The sequence below is a fragment of the Baudoinia panamericana genome (assembly GCF_000338955.1).
Source record: "Baudoinia panamericana UAMH 10762 unplaced genomic scaffold BAUCOscaffold_13, whole genome shotgun sequence".
NCBI lineage: Eukaryota > Fungi > Ascomycota > Dothideomycetes > Mycosphaerellales > Teratosphaeriaceae > Baudoinia > Baudoinia panamericana.
In genome coordinates this window covers 65,917-84,262 of record NW_006911269.1, presented here as the reverse complement: position 1 = coordinate 84,262, position 18,346 = coordinate 65,917, and the positions used below count along the sequence as shown (strand labels likewise).

The window sequence follows — 18,346 nt, the reverse complement described above, 5'->3', positions numbered from 1 at the left end:
ATTGTGGGTCCGGGGTGACAGCTCGAGTCGAGTCAACAACGACAGGACGGGCTCGGCAGTGAAATGACTTTCGTATTCCGCACCTTTGCACCCGCCGACTTCACGTGGCTGTCGGCAGTTGCTTGAGCTACACCCAACAGGCTGCCCATCCTGCTGTAATTTTAGTCAAGATGGGTGTTACTCGTGTACGCCGGGTAAAAGATCGCTCGCTCGGTGCACACACTCCCTTCCCCAGGGCGACGACGATATAATGGCTCCGTACATGAATAGCGATGCTCCCCTCATAGGGTCATCCGCAGCCGCAAGCACCGAGAAGCCCAAACCGACTAGCATTCGAGTGATCATTGTTGGCGCCGGTTTCGCTGGCATAACCGCTGCCATCGAGTGCGTCCGTCACGGACATACCGCCGTCATACTCGAGTCCTACAAGTCGACTAATGTCCAGCTTGGTGACATGTATGCAACCCTTGCCTGCGATACTGCTTCTTTCTCCAGACAGCACTGACAGTTCCGATCGCCACCTTAGCATCTCCTTCGGTAGCAACTCTTCACGCATCTTCAGGCGCTGGCCTGGTGTGCCAGAGAAGCTCGATCCAATCTGTCACAACAGCGACCATCTGACGTACTATGACTGGAAAGGCGAGCACATCTATACGCAATACTGGGGCAGCGAAGAAGAGAACTTCGGCAAACGGTACAACGGCCACCGAGGCGAAATCCACAAGATTGTTTTCGATCACGCTCTCGAGCAAGGCGTGGAGATCCGCTTGGGTCAGCAAGTCACAGAGTACTTCGAGACCGAGACTGAAGCGGGCGTTGTCTGTAACGGCGAGCGTCTCACCGCAGATGTCGTACTTGGAGCAGACGGTGTGCGAAGTAAAGCTCGTACCCTCGTGCTAGGTCACAATGACGCACCCAAGCCTTCCGGTTATGCTATATACCGTGCCTGGATGGACTCTTCGGAACTTGCTAAGAATGATCTTACCAAACATCTCGTGCAAGAAGACTCTCATACTGGCTGGCTAGGTCCCGATATCCATTTCCTTGCGGCCGCTATCAAGGGTGGCAAAGAGTTCAGCTGGGTCTTCACGCACAAAGACACTCGCGATGTCGACGAAGGCTGGTCCGAGCCCGGTAATCACGAAGATGCGTGCAAGATTCTCGAAGGCTGGGCGCCGGCTGTCCATGCCATTGTACGGATGACTCCGCCTGAAAAGCTGGTGGACTGGAAGCTCGTATACAGAGACCCGCTGCCCACCTGGGTGAGTCCGAAAGGCAGGATCGCGCTGATTGGAGATGCGGCGCACCCTTTTCTGCCAACTAGCATACAAGGTGCCAGTCAAGCTATGGAAGACGGGTCGTGCATTGCAGTGATGCTGGAGTTGGCCGGGAAGGAGAAGGTGGCGGATGCGCTGAGGGCGTATGAGAAGATACGTTATGATCGGGTCAAGGCGACTCAGAAGACGGGTGAGAAGAGTAAGCAAATTCACTTAAAATCTGCGGATCGAGCTGCGACCGCACTGAAGGTTGGTGTACTGACTGAACCTGTGAAGCTCGCGATCAATGGCACAAAGCAGATTTCGACAACCTCCGAAAGAACCCGGAGGCTATCAAACTCAAGCGCGAGGAATGGATCTTGAACCACGATGCGGAGTCGCATGCCTATGAGGTTGGCCCGAAGGTCCTTGCGGAACTTCACCAAGCAGCAGCATAGCGTTATCCTCAACAGCGTTCATTTGGCTGTGCTTCTTCGACTGGAATCTGAATGGATTAGCGCACCTTCCTCTTTTGTTTATCACATGACTTCAACATTGGCACGTGAGCTAATCGACTTCCCTTACTTACACCTCTAAGCTTCCTCACCAGTATTGCGTGGTCTGAGATACATCCTCCGGACTTGGGCCTGTTCAGATCATTCATTTATCTGGATAGAACGTTGTCAGTACACAGTAAAGGCGGCCTTTCAAGAGCCAAATTGCCTACTAGAGCTGGTTCGTATCTTCCATCCTCCATCACTTCCGAGGAACCATACTTCGTTTATCGACAGCTTCACTTTCTGCATTACTCAATCTTGTCCTTCGAATTACTTACGGCCGGCGTGGCGGCTATCTGGACCTCGCGGTGAAGCTTCACTTGGCTGATCAGTCGCCTCAATTCTCTCTCAAGACCTTGCTTCTCCATCAGCATAATAACCACATCTCCATCTGCATCTCACGAGTTCTGGTGCTCTCGAGATCATCACGACACCCTGTCACTGCAGTGCCGACACCACCAATCCGTACTTAGACGATAACAAACACCCACCATGTCGATCATATTCATGCTCAAGCGCGCCAACTCCGGCAACCCGGAGGCCAAAGGTCGTCTCTGCGTCGGCTACCGCTCCCGCGACTGGACGCCAGTATGGTACGAGCCCATCATCGCAACGGGCGAAGACGGCGAGGACATCGTCCAGGCCGACAACACGGCAGAGGTCGCGCTGTTCACCGGCTCAACGGACACGGGCGCCGGAGACGAGTTCCGTGGCCCCATGCTCGGCGAAGTGCAATGGCTTCCTCACTACGACCCGGCGAAGTGCGAGTCCAAGTCCGCGAAGGAGAGGGAGGACATGCAGAAGCAGTTTTTGTACGACTGCCATATGTATCTGCGGGAAACGGATGGGGAGAGGGTGAGGGAGATGGAGACTGAGACTGCGCCGAGAGGGTTGAAGAATGAGCAGTGGCCGAAGTGGAGGTCGTGGTTCGAGGAGGCGAAGAAGTGGAAGAGGAAGATGATGGCGCGGCGGGCGGCAACGAGGAGGGTGAGAGAGAAGAGGGCGCGGGCCGGCAAGGGCGAGCTGGAGTATGATTCCGAGTTGAGTGAGGATGATTCGGCTTATGAGACGGAAGGGGAGGCGGAGAGGTCGAGGGACCAGGTTGAGATGGCTAAGGCGGAGCGGTCGAGGGCTAGGAGGGAGGGGAAAGGGAGGAAGGGCAATATGGGCCCGCCGGCGAAGCCAACCTCGAGAATATACGGAAAGCGTAAGGCGGCAGCCAAACCGTCCGGACGTGCGAAGCCCGCGGCGAAAAAGTCGAGGTCCACAGCCCGAGGCTTCTCTCAGGGTTCAAGCCAGTACGCGGACTCCACGGATGATCTGTTGATGAGCGGTGGCTTGCAGGGCGGCGATGTTCCAATTCTTCTAGGAATGAGCAACGGCAGCACAGCGAGCGAGGCCGAGGATGAGGATGATGATGAGGACGAAAGAATGACGGTCGAAAGAAGTGACTTCATCGACCACCACTCAACCCGCCCATCCACGCCAGCAACCGAGCAGCCGCAGCAGGCCAACAAAAGCCAGTCCATCGGCCTTGGCGGACTCCCGGCTCTCGGATCAGACGAGGCCTTACGAGACATATCTCGCATTACTCAGGACCGACGTAATGAGCGTCTCCGCCATTTCGAAGAGTGGATCCAGGGCGCGGAACGCCCATATCCCACTGGACGAGAGAGCGTGCAACCGCGTGCCAGCAGCATCATGAGCTACGACGACGCGGCACGAGCGCAGCGAGCAGTTTCCGTCAATGGCGAGATTGATGAAGAGGAGGCGTTGCGTAGGGTTTTGGAATGGAGCACGCGGGAGGGAGAAGCTGCGGTGGTTGCAAATGATGAGAACAGGGAGGAAGGCAGCCAAGGTGGGGACGGTGATGTGGAGGCTGAAGGCTGAAGGCTGAAGATGGTGAAGCGGATGGGGAGGATGGTGATGATTGACCAATGGACCGTGGATCGACTGGTGGTCCGGGAGACGAGAATATCTCTTTGATGGCTGAGCTGTTCTACAGGGCGGTGGGGGGGCCTTTGAATAAAGCGGTCTGCGGTTTGCTGAGTTTACAATCGTGTTTTGATCTTTGCGAGTGGGCTGTACGAAGGGAACGTCAATGACAGCCCGCCGGCCTCGTGCCTTCGATACTGTACATGACACATATTGCGCCATTATTCGCGCTACGGAGTCAGTTCCGATGCTGATCGACGGAGTCAGACGTCCAACTTCTAGATCGTCGTCCTGTCGTCAGCCTTCCATATTCGTGCTTGATTTGGCGATTCTGAAGGTATATGGGGTAGAGCTCATCCGTACATGCTCCCATTATTCTCGCGGTAGAAAGAGAAGCCGTCGTGGCGCATCGCATTGCAGGTTCTGCTTGGAACGCGTCCTACGAGCGCGACGCACGCGTTGCAAGCGTGTTGTGAGCGCGCCATACCATCCTAACGCTCGCTACACGCCTCGACCCACGTCGCAGACTCACAGGCTTGCTGCTGACCGTTATACTTCGGTCGGGGCTTGCGTTCGAGTCGCTTTCTGGACGTCCGCTACCAAAACAGGGTCGTGTAAGGAGGTCGGCGCTTTGAGACATGTCCAACGGCGGCGGCGACTAATGAATCTATAGCCGAGATATAGCGGCCATACGCCCTATCCGATTGGCCTCGCTGCTTCTATAGGCGAAATAGGTTTTGCTCGGGGCAATAGTTGGCTGGCTGGCGTATAACGGTTTCCATGGACAAGGGTCGAGATGCAAGCCATGGCGATTTACCCCGAGAAGCCCGAGCAGCTGTGTATGGAGATCCGCAAGCATTGGATACCAAGATTCTATTTGCGTCATGCGCTTCGGTCGGACATGTACACCTTTTCGTGCTGTTTCGTGAGTTTATTGCGAAAGGACCACCATCCACTCTCGCCATCTACTTATAACAGTTTCGGCCAAAGTAACCTTTCCGCAAACAGATAACGAAGGCGTTGCTGGGCGGCCATTAAGGTTGTTTTATCGCCTTCTCCACTACCAGCGGTGCTTCTGCCCTGCTTTTCGACGGAAAGTCTAATATTGCGTCGCTCTCCCAACCTCCAATCTCCACCACCACCACCAGCCGCACGATACCGGGTTGAAGGCCGAACGTTCAGTCGTGATTCCTTGCTACGCGACTTTCCTACATGGAACGAAAGTCGTCAATCGCAGGATAATGCATTGTTGGAGTAGCTAGCTAGGCTTCCTTACATCTACTACATCTACACGCATTGCTGCATCCAGGTCATAAGTCAGGCCGGAAGGAACGCTCGCGCTTCACCCTCCCACAACGAGGCGCATTCGGTCTCCTCTTACCTGGACACCATCATGGATCCAGAAACCCTAATAGCATTCCACTTCACAACACCCGCCCACATCCGCTCCGTCGAGCTGCTAGGCTCTTGGGACAACTTCGCGCGCGCATACCCCATGCGCCACGACCGGCGGCGAGGTCCAGGCTTCTGGAGTGGGTGCTTCAAATTCACCTCCATTGTCTTCGACGGGCTGGAATCCTCCTTCAACGCGAAACCTCGCTCCGGTGGGCTCAAGCAGGGCGGTACGTATTGGTACTACTACCGGCTTGACTACGATGTGGAGACGTACGATGACGGGTTGGAGTGTACGGCGGGGTGTCCGTTGATGCCCGGGCAGATGATGAATGTGCTCGAGGTTCCCGTGGAGGTGGTGCAGCCGCCGAGTCGGTGTCGGAGTGCGGGGCATGACGGTCTTGCTGCTGCGCTGCTGGGAGGGTTGCGAGGCGGGCAAAGGCAGACGCTGGACCCGAGCGACAAGTTCGTAATGCTCGAGCCACCACCGGTGTCCAAGGTGCACATGCGGTGTATCTCTGACCTGGCGCTTGGTGGTCGGTTGGAGAAGCAGGCTGGATCGAAGACGAACTCCGTGGGCCGCTCGGCGCAATCGCCTCACGATGGTGACGAGCTGCAGACTCGGCCTGGGAAACGGCGGCGCGCCGTTGGAAGAAGCTCTCGCCACAACACTGCAAGCCGCCGAAGCCAGATCTCCGCGCTATCGCATACATCGTCGTCATTCCTGGACGTATACGCCGAGAAATGGGAAATGCCAACTTCACGCCCAGTCTCCCGCGGATCGGTGCTGGTGTCTCCAATCACGGCTGAGGTTGAGGTTGAGGCAGTCCCACCACCACCGCCAACCAGACTTCCTCCCCTCCCGCCGCCTGCCCTCCTGCCTCCTCCTCCTCCTCCACCACTCGATACCCCTCTACCAAGCCCGGTCTTCCGCTCCCCGACCTTCTCCGCCGAAACCATCAGTTCCAATGGCGCGTATACCCCCTTCCGGCTCAGCGGCGGCGAGTATGCCCCACAATACTACCATAGCAGCAGCTACTTCGACACTGACCCCGCAAAGCAGGTGGAGCACGTCACGCTCCGCTTGCAGGATCTCGAATTGCGGAAAAGTCCGGTGTCGTTGGTGCTGCCGCCGCCATCGCCATTGAGTGATAGTCACCGGACGAACGAGGGAGAAGCAACCAAGTCTTCTGCGCCTCGGACTCGGTTAGAGACATACAGTCTGCCGAGCTTCGCGCCACCGAGCGATATACCGCATGTAGTCAACAGCGAGTCAATGCTGCTCACGCCCGCGTTGGCACTCAGTCTGGAAACGGAAGCAAGCCGAGGCTCCATGGTCGACGACATTTTCGCCGAATTGGGATATCTGGGGAGCAGCATCAGCTAGCGATCCCCTCGGCAGAAGGAGATACCGCTTGTTCCGGGTCGAACACCCAATGCTGCTGACTGCTATCTATGGTTGAAAGGTTCTTTTGGGGAGCGAATGGCAGCGTGGTGTTGTATGACGCGATGTGTGTACCAGTTGATCTAAGCGTTCTTGTACTCTCTGCTGTATCTTGGCAAGCGTGGGCGCTGGGAGGGTGTATCGTATATATTTCAGTGCACACGGCGAGCGGCTTGCTTGGGGTCCACTGCGTTGACGTGTGATGCTGATTGTGTATCTCCAACAGCTTGTGCTCTGCCACTCTCTGCCTGTGCCTGCCTCTCTCTGCCTCTCTCTTCCTCTCTCCTTTCGTGTTCAGAATTGCTCCGAACGCACATGCCTCGCAGAGGCAGCTTCCGCCTGGTACTTACTACGTGTAGAAATCCAGCAAAATCAGCCAAACAACGCCTCATAATGCGTGTAGTGCTCTTTCCCCCAAAACAAAACTCCGGCCCACACGATGCTCGCCATGCAGTAAAAACACCGCCCGCCTCCCAAAACAACACACCCAGCTTTGTAGACATCTCGAAAGTCCAACGTCGTCGAGCGGACAGCCTCCCGCTACCGCCGAGCCGGATCAGACCCCTTGCCCCCCAACGACGCCCTCCCACTCCCACCCCGCCTCGACGGCGCGCCACTCACACTCACACCCCCCCGCCCCGCACCTCCCCTCTTCGCCCCTCCATCCTGGCGCTGCGATGCCCGCGTGTCCTCGAAACTCGTCCGCTTCCGGTTCGAATACCCGGAACTCTCCTCATCGTCGCTATCCTCCTCCGCCAACCCCCCCAGCGCGTTGGCCTCGACGTCGTAGCTGTGCATTAGATGTTGCTGTTGATCTCCCGACCCGTACCGCACCCCGCTGTCACCCCTTCCCGAAGCAGTAATGGGGCTGCGTAAACTCCAACTCCCGCTGCGTCGATGCCCTTCATCCCCGCTTCTTCTTGCCTGCATACTCAGCCGGGTTGACAGTCCCGCCACCCCGTCCACCGGGATGCCGTCGACGGCGTGGTACTTCCCCCCGCCATTCATCATGCCCAGGTGCGCGCCGTCCGGGTCTTCGCGCGAGAGGTTGAGCAGGTAGACGCCGGTGAAGATGGTGAGGAAGCCGCAGAGCAGGGAGACGGTGTTGGTGCCGTCGGTGGTGTTGAAGCCGCGGAAGAGGATGAAGGAGGCGAGGAGGGTGCAGGTGGTGAAGGTGACGTAGTAGAGGGGGTTGACTCTATCATGATCATTCCATATGTTAGCTGCATATGTCCAAGGGGACCGCTGTATTTGTTTTCGGTGGTGGTGGTGGTGGTGGTGGTGGGGTTTTCTCACATGTTCGTGCTAAACTGACTCAACGCCTTATTAAAGTAATTCATCTGCGTCATGATGCACACCACGACCATGATGCCGAAGACGTAGGTGCTGGCGCTGGTGAACTGGTTCTCGCCGCGCACCGTCATCTTGAGCGCGAGGCCGAGGCCCTTGATGGCCATGATGGAGATGCTGCCGACGGCGCTGCAGATGGAGATGTAGACCATCGGGTTCTTCTTGCCGAACTTGGGCGCGATGACGTAGATCATGACGAGGGAGAAGGCGAGGACGACGGCGGCGTAGAAGAGGAAGCCTGGCAATCATCATCGTCAGCGTACCCATCCTCCATCTCGTTGTGTTTTACAGTTCATGGGGCGTCTCGCGGGTCGGGGTGTGTATGTGCTTCCGTACCAGGCATAAGCGCAAAATGCAACAACTCATTGATATCCCTCAACTCCTGATCCGGCGGGGCATGCAGGACAATCACCACACTCCCAATCAAACAGGTCGCACATCCCACCCGGCCCAACACCCCCAACCGCTCCCCCAAGAAGTAACTCCCCAACACCGCTCCAATCAACACCGACAGCGCCCCCAGCGGCGTGACGAGAATGGCGGGAGCAAAGGCGTAGGCGGCGAAGTTGAAGATCTCGCCGATGACCATGGTGGTGATGCCGCCCCACCAGATGGGGTTCTTGAGGTAGGCGAAGCCGTCGCCTTCGAAGCCGTGGGCGGCGGCGGCGGCGTTGAGGCCCTTTTTGGTAATGACGAAGGAGGCGCCGATGCCGAGGGAGGACATGACGGCCAGCAGGAGGCCCACGTATTTGTCCTCCATGGTGTGGTGGTGGTGGTGGTGGTGTAAAAGAGTGTATATGCGTATGCGTATGCGGCCGTGTTATTGCCGTATCATGGCTCGCTGGTGGATTATGTTGAGGTAGATGGATATTCTGTTCCCTGGTCGGAGGAGAGTACTAGGAAAAGTTTGGTCGTGTGCCTCGTATCCCGATATGCGCCGTGGTGGGAGGGGGTGGAGTGCAGTATTAAAGGTATTATGTATGCGACCGCCAGGGATGGTTCGCTGTGTTTCAGCTTGTCGGTATCCAGCCGAGGCGTCCAAGTGACAGCGCTACCTTTGTTCGGGAACTGTATTCCCACAGTCGAAGTGTAATCGCCTAGTCGTAGACAGGACGATGGTTAGTATGCGATGCAACTGGCAAAAGGCAGACCGGCACAATAATGGTGAAGCGCCATGCTTTTTCCCACACGTCGTAAGCAGTTACGACCCGCCGAGAATAGATCCAGAGCGGTACCTGATGAAGGGCTGAAAGCCTATTTTGCGGCTCGGCGGCTATCCCCGCACCCCCTATCAACAAGTCTCTTAAGGATGTTCCCTCGTACGTCCACAGTTCGATTAAACACCTGCATACATGCAACAACATGGGACAATGTGATCGCTGCTAAATACGCTTGCACTTATGGACGCCTAAGCAGTTTCATGATTCTCGCCGATAGACCTGGCCTGGTCGTACCCCTCTCTGCCTACTGACCACGTATTGACTCTCCTCTGTGGCCTGAGCGGCTGCCTCCACACCTAGTGTCCACGCCCAAGCAGTGCTCAGGCGACATCAGTCCATCGTTAAGAGGTCGACGTAGCCCTACCGACCACGACGTTGCGGCGAAGGTCCAGAACGGTATTTGTCCGTCGAGTTGCGTGGCAAAAGTTTGCTGTGCCCAACTGTAGAGTGAGTGTCCCCGTGAACTGTCTTCCCAAGGCTTGCACGACAGTATACGATGGTTGAGAACGTTCCGGTGTGGACATCTTCATCGCAGGGTAAATCTTTCACCCCGCCTGCAAAAACCGATGTCGCAAAAGCTCGGCAGCACTCGCACGCTCACCCGGCCTCCACTTGAAGATACGATGCAAAAACCCAACCAAATCATCCTGCATCCACACATCCGGAATCACTCCCATCCTCGCATCCATCGTCTTCGCATCATACTTCCGAAGCTTCGCCGATCCCAACAACTCCTCCCAGATCTTGGGATGCACAGTCCGACTACCGGCATACTCCGGCGGAGGCGGACCCATCAACGCGACCATCTGCCGGACGTGCTTCGTGGTCGACCATCTGCCCCCCGTCTTTCGCGCGTCGAGCAGGAATTGATGTGAAGCCATGCTCACGGCGAGATGCCCGAGCATCCACGTGTCGACTGCACACCCCCACGGCATGCCGAATATGCTCTCCGGGGAGCGGAAGGGCTCAGGTCCTACGACGCTGGGCGGGAAGCTCGCTTGTTCGTCCCATAGGACCTGTGCTTCGCCCAAGTCGCCGAGGAGAGGCTCTTGTAGGGACAACTCGCTTCCCTTCAACAGGTCCGTGAAGTGGACGGACTGGTAGATGAGCCGGTTGCTGTTCTCGTCGTACCTTGCGACTGGCCGTTGGCGATGCAGTGCCTTTGCGAACTGGGCCACGCACGCCTCCGTCGCCGGGAAGAAGATATTGTCCTTCTTGATATCCGTGTGCACGATCCCGGCTTCGGTGTGCAGGAAGTCGAGGGCATGCAACACCGCTCTCAGTACGTCCTTGGCCATCGCGAAGGGAAGTTTCTGGTTCGGGTACGTTCGCTCGAGCTGCTGGAGGTTCACCGCGGCGACTTCGTAGACGAAGCATTGATGCTGCACGCCGTTCGCTGTGCCAATCGTAAAGCGGTCGAGGATCTGACGCACGTGCTGCGCACCTTTGTTGTCGGTGGTCATGCCTGATAACCGGCTGTAGGCCTTCCATTCCCAGCGCGGTCGGAGATCGCGCCTGCCGTCGTCGGAAAGCCGGATAGAGCAGACCTTGACGGCGACGTAACGCCTTACGCTGGTAGGCATCAATATCACCGTGTTTGGCGGTTCTAGCAGAGTGACTTACAGCTGGTCACGACAAAACCAGACAGTCGAGCCACCACCGTACCCAAGCTTGGCGAGCACACGATACCGGCCGTTGAACAGCAGACCTACATGCACGGGATAGAAATCGCAAGGTCGGTAATCGGGCAGCGTCTCCTCCTCCACCGGACAGCCGGCCGCGACGAGCGTGGCGGAGTGAAAAGCATCTTGCAGTGTTGCGCTTTGGCCGTGACGGCGCAGGCGGACGGTGACGGAGCGGACGAAACTTCCCATTGCTGAACACGAACGAACGAAACAGTATACCGAGGATGTGGGAGTGGTCGTGCAGGGAAGGTAGGGGCCTTAATGGTAGAAGGATGATGTTGCCAAGGTGCGCAGATCGTGCCAAACTTGAGCTTCGACTGTAGTGACACTGCGCCCGCGATGCTTAGCTGCGATACGAGCCCATCTACCGCTGGGTCGCGCAGGCCTGGTTTCAGTCGTTGCAATGATGTGTCGTTGCCGTCTTAGGAGAGGAAGCGCTGCATGCGGTTGTGGCTAGCTCGACTAAGGTACATGTAAGCTGAGAAGTGCACGCATGGCTGCGCCACACCCAATCGATGATCGACCGTCTGTTGGTAGTCCTAGCCTCGCATTTTTCAAGCGTGGCCTACAACAAGAGATCGGTGAGCGAATACAGTACAAAGCGAGGTGCATGCGTACGTTTGGGGATGGCTGCAGCAAATGTGACACGCCACAACGCACGGCACGCGATGCGATGCCATGCCAAGTCCGGCCTTCTACTCGTCGTCCGAGTCGGTATCTGTATCCGTCTCGCTCTCCTCATCCTCATCTTCGTCCGTGCCACTTTCGTAATCACTCTCCTCATCGCCCTGCGCCCTTTTCTCCGCTCGTGGCCTACGAGGCTTGTTCGGGTCTGCGGTGGGCTGTCCGCGCAGCGTAGCCATCTGCCCAGCGATCGAGTCTGTCCGATCAATTAGCATATGCAACGAGGAGTCCAGTCGCGCCATATCAAGACGAAACCTACCTTCTTCAGGCTCACTAATATCGTCATCGTCATCCACCGTCTGCGCCTTCGATGCATCTTCAATGTTCATAATGACCTCCTGCTTAGTATCAAACCCGACGTAACTATCACAGATAACGTGCATCTGAAACTTGAACTCGCCCGCCTGCGGCGGCGCCTGGAACTGCATCTTCAGCGTGACCACCGCAAAGGTCGGCTTCACGCCACCTTTCCCATCATCCTCAAACGCCTTCTTGTCAAATTGGATGAAAGTGAAAGGCGGCACGGCGATCTTGCCCTGTCGATTATCCGCAAGGAAGACGTGCCACCGGGGCGAGCGGTCGCGAGGGTAGTAGGGTGCGTATGCGAGCGGTACGGGATGCGACTCTGGTTCCTGCTTCTGCGCTGCAAGGTCGCCTTCTGCCGGGTCGACGTCGACGAGGTCTTTGTCCTCGATGGGTGGGATGCTTGATGCGGGTGTGCCGGGTGGGATGAAGCGGGCTTTGATGACGAACTGGACGAGCGAAGACGGGATGATGTACTTCTCGCCCTGCACCTTGAAGAAGGCCTTTTCGATCTTCATGAGCGGTAACTGTCGCGCCACGCCCTCGGCGACAACGAGACGGTCAGGCGTCAGGCCTGCAGCTGTGGCAACCGCTTGGCGCTGCTCCGGCGGCAGAGCCATGAAGTTCTGAATGCTGAGGTGTTCCTTCTTCCCGCTTACGGCGGTCTTGTGCTCGATTTCTTGGATAATACTAAGCGTGAAGTGTGGAAGCTGCATGAGCGGTAGGCGGTTGTGCATGGGTGGGATGGCCTGCACAAGACTTTGTGTGAGGTGGTAAGCAGACAAAACTGGTGCTGTTAGACCATAGGCGAGACACATCGACACAAAGGCGTCGTTCATCTGCACGGCCGTAGGTGCAAGTTCGTACTTCTCCGCCTCCAGCGCTTTGTCGTTCAGGTCCAGTCGCGAAAGGTAGGCCCAAAGTAAGGCAAGCGTCTTTCTCCGGGCGGCGTCGTCCAGTTCCTCGAGCTTCTTCTTGTCCTTTGGCAATATACTCATCTCTGCACTATCGGAGGCTTGCAGTTGATTCTCAAGCGTTCCTAAGCCCGAGTCGGCACGCGCGCCTTGCAGTATCTCCGTGAATTCCGTAGCACTGCTGATCGCGAAGACGACATCACCAGGATCCATGCGCTCCTTCCACTCCTTAAACATGTTGCCGGCAGTCGTCATCAGCACTCTCTCCCGCGTCATCTTCTGCATGCCATACCACCATTTACCAACCAGCCACGGCAGCGCGATGCCCAGCAGTGCCCCGTAGAACACCAGCACGTACTTTCCACTGCCCTCCGCTACGAGCAACTGCGGCAGCGCAATGCCGAAGCTGGTGCTCTGCTTCCCGTCCGGGTTGCCATATTGGATGTAGTTGTTGCGGACATCCTCGTCCGTCAGCGCTTTGTACGCCTTCACGATCTCCACCCACTGATCGTTGACTGTCTCCATGGTCTCGTTGAGCGCTGGGTTAGGCTGACGCTTGTCCGGGTGCATGGTAACCGATAGCCTGCGGTAACGGCTGTTGATCTGCTTCTCGCTTGCACTCAAGGAGACGTCCAGGATGTCGTACGGATTCCAGATCTTCGGCTGAGAGCGTGCGGTCACGTACATGAGGTAGATCATGTACGCCATGACCAGCCATCCTGTCGCCGCCGTGAGCATGCGCTTGAGACGCAGCTCCTTGCGCTTCTGCTTCGACCGTTGGGCATCGATAATGTCAGCATGCTCGGGCTGATAGCTCGATGGGATATGGGCGGCTTTGCTGTTGGCTGTAGGAGTATCGGAAGGTGCTCGGAGCAGGGTGTATGTGAGCGGGATCGTGACGAGAGAGGTGATTGTCAGGACGAAAAAGGGGAAAAACTGCGCATCGGTGTCGTAGTTGTATTCCGAAGACATGTTGGGTATCCCACGGTGGGTTTGTCGCGTAGAAATGATCGGTGGAACGGTTTACAGGATATTTGGGTCCATGCGGTATATTTGAGATCGGCTGGTCGCAATAATCGGATCGACTAGCTCGGTGGTAAGGTCGACGCCAGCACTTAAGTGGTCTTCCTACACATACCTTTGAATTCACGCGGAAGACACATATCGACAAGCAGTCAGGGTCCGTTTACGCTTTCTCATTGGTCTGTCACGATCTGCGCTAGCGGCTGTATACTTTGCTGACCAGTCTCAGATCGCTTCCAGACAGTCGATATCTTCAAAGCTGTCGGCATGGCAGAGACGCGACTATACTGGCGGAATATTTCCACAACGAATCCCAATTCATCGTCATAGAGTCACCTTGACTTAATATACCGGTACATTTACGACCCTACGACAGCCTTGAGCGAATGTGGGAAAGCTGGCGAGACACTACCTTCGCTCATGCCATCACTTAACGTGTTTGACAGCAAAAGTACACAGAGGAAGGTCTGGGCCAAAGAGCATTACAAGCGGTAGGAACATTGTTTGTGCTCGACTACCAACAGCAGGCCGTTCTGATACCCGCATTCATCTGGCCCTCCAGCGGGCTACTTATCCTGCATAGTACCCTTCTCGCTCGAGCCGAGCATGTCCTTCACCGCGCCACCAATGCTCCCTTGCGGTGTAAACTGCTTGCCGATGCTCCCTTGGCTTGCATCGAAAGGTCCGCCGAGCTTCTGGGCTGTGCCGCCGATGGCTCCCTGGGCTGTACACCACGATGTCAGCTGCGATCCGGCCTGCTTTGTTGGTACTACTGGTACGTACTGGTGAACTGCTTGCCGATGCTGCCCGAGGTATCAAACATCGAGCCTGCGACACCTTGCGTCTTCTCGCCTGCCGGTGCCTGTGATATGTTTAGCCTGGCCAAGTTGGCTCGCGTGAAAGGGTTCGAGCTAGCGTACGCCGCCTAGGTCCTTCTTCGCGTCCTCGTGGATGGCGTCGCCGATGTCTGTGTGTTTCAAGGCCCTGCGTTCGTCAGTACACTGCTGCTGTTGTTCCTAATGTCCCAAGAGTGGCGTACGCGGAAGCTCCCTTGTCCATGTTGCGCGCTGCGGAATCTCCATCTCCGGACATGATTGCGGTGTTGTTAGGTTGGATAGTGACTTTTTATCAAGTGGTGTTGGAGTGTTCTAAGTGGACTCTGTTGACTACGTACCCAAACGTATATGTACCATCACAGCTCGACCATTGAATGGATCAAAGGCGTCATGCTACGTCACCTCTCGGTCATCGGAAGTCGTACTCAGTTACATGTACCTTCCCATTTCCACTGGAGGTTGTTTGAGTAGATGAGATTTCAACTACACCTGGAACGACAGCATGTTGCTCGAAAACGAGACATGTTCAAAGCATACTATGCCATACCTCCCAGCTGGGCTTAATGGTAGCCGGGAACTTATCTGAAAGCTGGATTAATCGTGAGCTGAAGTGCGTTGCTACGGTCGCCAATGTTAAACACATGCTTCTTCATTATGAATTATATCCAGGCGTCAGCATCGAGGAAGCCTACTTGTCGGTGATGTGAAGTAGCGGCGGCAGAAGGCATAGATGACAGCGCCGGTGCTGTTGTCCGAAAGCCCGGTAGCAGCCTTTACACATCCTCATTACTGTAGGCGGTCATGCGCTCCGTAGTATCTTCCCGTCGTGTAGACAATGGAATACTTTACTGTAAGTGTTGGTAGAGTTTACGGCAGTTGGTGGCGGCCAGATAGACGTCCAGAAGCGAGAGTGCGCGGACTTCGCCGTGTGTGACAATGCATACTCTCAATGCAGCAGAAGTCGCACCTCGTCTGCGACTCCACTCGTAGATTCGCCTACAGTTTCGGCATCTGTACACCTTGCACTAGCTTCACGCGAGATCTGTGTCTGAGCACTAGACGGTTTTGAATACCGACATTAAGGCAGGTGACTCCGTCATTGAAAGCATGTCACATCAGAAGCCGCCCGCTGCGAAAGTTTATACGGATCTGGATTGCAATTGTTGGGTGCGCAGTGGGAGGGACAACGATTAATGAGAGCTCGGTCGCATCGCGCGCTGCACTGCTCTGAAAATAGGACCGCTAGAAGAACTTCGGACGAGTCGGACATTTGCACTTCAGCTGAGGCGCTGCTAGCGTGCATCTGGCAGGCTCCGTTCGATCCAGATTATTCTGCCTTGACCCGCCAATGCACAGATGGAGATAGAGTTTCGATGACCAACTTATTCATCCTACCTCCACCCTCGAACTCCGCACCAAACTGCCAGTGTATGAGAGAGTTTCACAGTTGGCCTGACAGAGAGCTTTATGCTCTCGTCCTAGGTTCCGCCACGGAGAAAGTCCGAATAGGGCAGTGGAACCACGATCCAAAGCGGAACGGCGCCGTCAATACTGGTGCAGACTTCACGTGGTACGGCGCTGCGGGTCTGATAGTCAACCAACCTTCGCGTTGGCCAACGGTGGCGTATTCGAGACTTTCTGCGTCTATAATCCGAGTGGAGATTGGCATGCGCGCGGCCACCCGGCGAGCCTCCAGTTCATGTACAGTACAGTACTTGTCCGTACTACTGCTTGCGTGCGGGACGTGAGACGATCGGCAGGCCTGCATGAGGCTTTTCGATCCCAGTTATTCACCCGTATCTGTGTTCTAACGCACGCTCTGCATTCGTGCTAGTAACTAACTATCAACCCCCATCAACGCATCACACTCTGTTTGGAAATCCTCCGACCGTTCTTAGATGCCGGCCGTCTGCTTTCACACTGCCTTCTGCCTTAGTGTCCTCTCTGCCTCTGGCCGGCGTATCCCACCGCGGCGCACCACGACTGCTTCACACGTTCCTACCGTTGGCGAAATCTAACCTCCGAGGGAATTGGGAGGGGTGAACCCGCCTTCGCACGCAGCTGCTGGGCTCAGATTGCATCGTTGGAAACTTACACCCTGTCGACAGCATATGTTAAGGCTTTGTGGATACAGGTACAGCGTTTATCTTTGAGTGCTGCTCCGGGTTCTCCACGACACCTGTATTACTGCACGTTTAATTAGCTCGGGTCGGATACCAACGGCACCTGCAGGCTACCGTTGACTGTGTCACCCGCTCCATTGTCTCATTCTGAACCGCAGAGTCGAGTGTATATCAGTCGGCGACTGCCTTTCTCGCGCTTGCGAGTGATGCCCTTGGACACCATCATGACTACCATCGCAGTCTCCCCTGTCGGCACGGCAGTGACGAAGCGTGATAGTCGCGGCGACATGCAAATGCAGAATTGGAAGCGAGGCTCCGCTGCAGAGACATTCGCGAATGGCAATATCGAGGAGATGCTCGGCGGCAGGCAAGCTGGAGACCGCGGCAGCATAGGTGCCCAGTACAACAATACCAAACATCGAACACAATACTATGAAGATCAGTTCCGATACAAGGACGGCGAGGTTGGATCGATCCGAGAGCGGGTGCAACGGGACAGTCCGGTGATTGCAGAGTTGAGGACGAATGTCATTGTACGCAATGGATTGCTGTATAGTATGTGTGGAAGTGTGGCTGACTGGTCGGCTTGAACAGATCAAGGACGAATTCACGTTGGTGACGGACTTGTCTTACCACCTTGCCCAGCGCTACACTCGCTCAGATTCAAGCATCATGATTAAGGTCGACCACAGCGCCTGCCTCGCGCTCGGAGGCACCTTCGACCCATGTTACATACTTACAATAACAGCTCTGCCATCGCAGATGGGCCCAACCCACAACAAGCGCAATGCGGGCCTCATTCAGTCATTCATGGCCGACATTCTCAGCGTGCCGGCAGACCGAGGTATCATCAAGTTCCAACCCGTCGAGGAGTGCAATTATGCGACGAACGGAACAACCATGCAAGGCCAGATTGAGAAGCTGGAGAAACACCAGGCAAACAGTGGGCCTGGCGCGGCGAGGCGTACACCATCGATTGGCACAAGAAAGAGCACGCCTTTCAGCAAGAAGAGCATGTCCAAGTTGGACACGAATGTGAAGGCGCCAATCGGTGCGCCGACGTCGAACGGTGCTCCAACGCCGGCGGAGAGGGAAGGACGGCGGAGAAGCCACTCCGCCACACCACCACTGGGAGCAACGTTGTCCGGATACTTCGAGCTCCCGGCGACTGAACAGCCAGACAGACCCGCAACAGCACAGAGCACGTTCTCCGCCGAAAACGGGCTGCGATTGAACGGAGTCTCAAGTGAGGATCTCACCAGCTCCCGACCGGGCCGAGACGAGCGGCCGAAAACCATTGCAGCGCAGACGCCACGCGATCATAGCAGGCATGATCCAAAGCCAATCTTGGTACAGCGACCGTCGTCGCAGAGCGTGCAGTCTAAACGAGCGCCACCGTCGAGGACGACAAGTGGCAACGTTCCCACCTCAACCCGACCTGACACGGCCAAGTCACGTCACAACACAAATAGCAGCGCACACGCGCCACTGCCAACCCCGAACAAGACCAAAGACACGTATCTCGATGGCGTGTCGATCTCAGGAAACAATACCGGACGCAACACCGACAGTCGAATGAGTCAGCGAATCGACCCGAAGCTGGATGCTCGTGCTTCAGAGAAGA

General features: G+C 56.2%; 9 protein-coding genes across 9 annotated transcripts; 5 read left to right on the top strand and 4 right to left on the bottom strand.

Annotated features, from left to right (window-relative positions):
* Positions 1–57: 57 nt before the first annotated feature.
* Positions 58–2,010, top strand: BAUCODRAFT_274906 (uncharacterized protein). Its single transcript, XM_007682381.1, has 3 exons — positions 58–456; positions 527–1,467; positions 1,554–2,010. Exons 1-3 carry the CDS (start codon positions 251–253, stop codon positions 1,712–1,714), a joined length of 1,308 nt encoding a protein of 435 aa, XP_007680571.1. The 5' UTR covers positions 58–250; the 3' UTR covers positions 1,715–2,010.
* BAUCODRAFT_274890 (uncharacterized protein) lies at positions 2,011–3,809 on the top strand. Its single transcript, XM_007682380.1, has one exon. The coding sequence runs from the start codon at positions 2,306–2,308 to the stop codon at positions 3,701–3,703; it is 1,398 nt and encodes a 465-aa protein (XP_007680570.1). The 5' UTR covers positions 2,011–2,305; the 3' UTR covers positions 3,704–3,809.
* On the top strand, positions 3,809–4,444 carry BAUCODRAFT_274868 (uncharacterized protein). Its single transcript, XM_007682379.1, has one exon. It carries the CDS (start codon positions 3,915–3,917, stop codon positions 4,419–4,421), a length of 507 nt encoding a protein of 168 aa, XP_007680569.1. The 5' UTR covers positions 3,809–3,914; the 3' UTR covers positions 4,422–4,444.
* A 483-nt stretch (positions 4,445–4,927) lies between these two features.
* BAUCODRAFT_274926 (uncharacterized protein) lies at positions 4,928–6,825 on the top strand. Its single transcript, XM_007682378.1, has one exon. It carries the CDS (start codon positions 5,142–5,144, stop codon positions 6,525–6,527), a length of 1,386 nt encoding a protein of 461 aa, XP_007680568.1. The 5' UTR covers positions 4,928–5,141; the 3' UTR covers positions 6,528–6,825.
* BAUCODRAFT_274873 (uncharacterized protein) lies at positions 6,750–8,802 on the bottom strand. Its single transcript, XM_007682377.1, has 4 exons — positions 8,271–8,802; positions 7,881–8,172; positions 7,270–7,782; positions 6,750–7,054 (listed from the first exon to the last, which is right to left on the bottom strand). Exons 1-4 carry the CDS (start codon positions 8,692–8,694, stop codon positions 6,973–6,975), a joined length of 1,311 nt encoding a protein of 436 aa, XP_007680567.1. The 5' UTR covers positions 8,695–8,802; the 3' UTR covers positions 6,750–6,972.
* A 750-nt stretch (positions 8,803–9,552) lies between these two features.
* Positions 9,553–11,254, bottom strand: BAUCODRAFT_274834 (uncharacterized protein). The gene is made up of 2 exons (XM_007682376.1): positions 10,778–11,254; positions 9,553–10,726 (listed from the first exon to the last, which is right to left on the bottom strand). Exons 1-2 carry the CDS (start codon positions 11,026–11,028, stop codon positions 9,700–9,702), a joined length of 1,278 nt encoding a protein of 425 aa, XP_007680566.1. The 5' UTR covers positions 11,029–11,254; the 3' UTR covers positions 9,553–9,699.
* A 280-nt stretch (positions 11,255–11,534) lies between these two features.
* On the bottom strand, positions 11,535–13,712 carry BAUCODRAFT_151508 (uncharacterized protein; the record flags this gene model as incomplete). Its single annotated transcript, XM_007682375.1, has 2 exons — positions 11,535–11,719; positions 11,783–13,712. 2 exons carry the CDS (start codon positions 13,710–13,712, stop codon positions 11,535–11,537), a joined length of 2,115 nt encoding a protein of 704 aa, XP_007680565.1.
* A 530-nt stretch (positions 13,713–14,242) lies between these two features.
* Positions 14,243–14,741, bottom strand: BAUCODRAFT_38071 (uncharacterized protein). The gene is made up of 2 exons (XM_007682139.1): positions 14,547–14,741; positions 14,243–14,487 (listed from the first exon to the last, which is right to left on the bottom strand). The coding sequence occupies exons 1-2, from the start codon at positions 14,584–14,586 to the stop codon at positions 14,330–14,332; spliced, it is 198 nt and encodes a 65-aa protein (XP_007680329.1). The 5' UTR covers positions 14,587–14,741; the 3' UTR covers positions 14,243–14,329.
* A 2,391-nt stretch (positions 14,742–17,132) lies between these two features.
* BAUCODRAFT_44465 (uncharacterized protein) lies at positions 17,133–17,736 on the top strand (the record flags this gene model as incomplete). The annotated part of the gene is made up of 2 exons (XM_007682251.1): positions 17,133–17,255; positions 17,317–17,736. Coding segments are annotated over 2 exons (543 nt in total), but the record flags the coding sequence as incomplete, so codon positions are not given.
* Between the last annotated feature and the right edge of the window lie 610 nt (positions 17,737–18,346).

What these genes read in the sequence shown, in the direction of transcription:
- BAUCODRAFT_274906 (XM_007682381.1), top strand. Translation starts at nt 251, where the DNA reads ATGGCTCCGTACATGAATAGCGATGCTCCCCTCATAGGGTCATCCGCA. An exon ending in AATGTCCAGCTTGGTGACAT is followed by an intron (nt 457 to 526) that starts GTATGCAACCCT and finishes TCGCCACCTTAG; the next exon opens with CATCTCCTTCGGTAGCAACT. An exon ending in CAAGGCGACTCAGAAGACGG is followed by an intron (nt 1,468 to 1,553) that starts GTGAGAAGAGTA and finishes GAACCTGTGAAG; the next exon opens with CTCGCGATCAATGGCACAAA.
- BAUCODRAFT_274890 (XM_007682380.1), top strand. Translation starts at nt 2,306, where the DNA reads ATGTCGATCATATTCATGCTCAAGCGCGCCAACTCCGGCAACCCGGAG.
- BAUCODRAFT_274868 (XM_007682379.1), top strand. Translation starts at nt 3,915, where the DNA reads ATGACAGCCCGCCGGCCTCGTGCCTTCGATACTGTACATGACACATAT.
- BAUCODRAFT_274926 (XM_007682378.1), top strand. Translation starts at nt 5,142, where the DNA reads ATGGATCCAGAAACCCTAATAGCATTCCACTTCACAACACCCGCCCAC.
- BAUCODRAFT_274873 (XM_007682377.1), bottom strand. Translation starts at nt 8,694, where the DNA reads ATGGAGGACAAATACGTGGGCCTCCTGCTGGCCGTCATGTCCTCCCTC. An exon ending in GCATTTTGCGCTTATGCCTG is followed by an intron (nt 8,173 to 8,270) that starts GTACGGAAGCAC and finishes GATGATTGCCAG; the next exon opens with GCTTCCTCTTCTACGCCGCC. An exon ending in AGTCAGTTTAGCACGAACAT is followed by an intron (nt 7,783 to 7,880) that starts GTGAGAAAACCC and finishes TGATCATGATAG; the next exon opens with AGTCAACCCCCTCTACTACG.
- BAUCODRAFT_274834 (XM_007682376.1), bottom strand. Translation starts at nt 11,028, where the DNA reads ATGGGAAGTTTCGTCCGCTCCGTCACCGTCCGCCTGCGCCGTCACGGC. An exon ending in TGGTTTTGTCGTGACCAGCT is followed by an intron (nt 10,727 to 10,777) that starts GTAAGTCACTCT and finishes GATGCCTACCAG; the next exon opens with CGTAAGGCGTTACGTCGCCG.
- BAUCODRAFT_38071 (XM_007682139.1), bottom strand. Translation starts at nt 14,586, where the DNA reads ATGTTTGATACCTCGGGCAGCATCGGCAAGCAGTTCACCA. An exon ending in CATCGGCAAGCAGTTCACCA is followed by an intron (nt 14,488 to 14,546) that starts GTACGTACCAGT and finishes CGTGGTGTACAG; the next exon opens with CCCAGGGAGCCATCGGCGGC.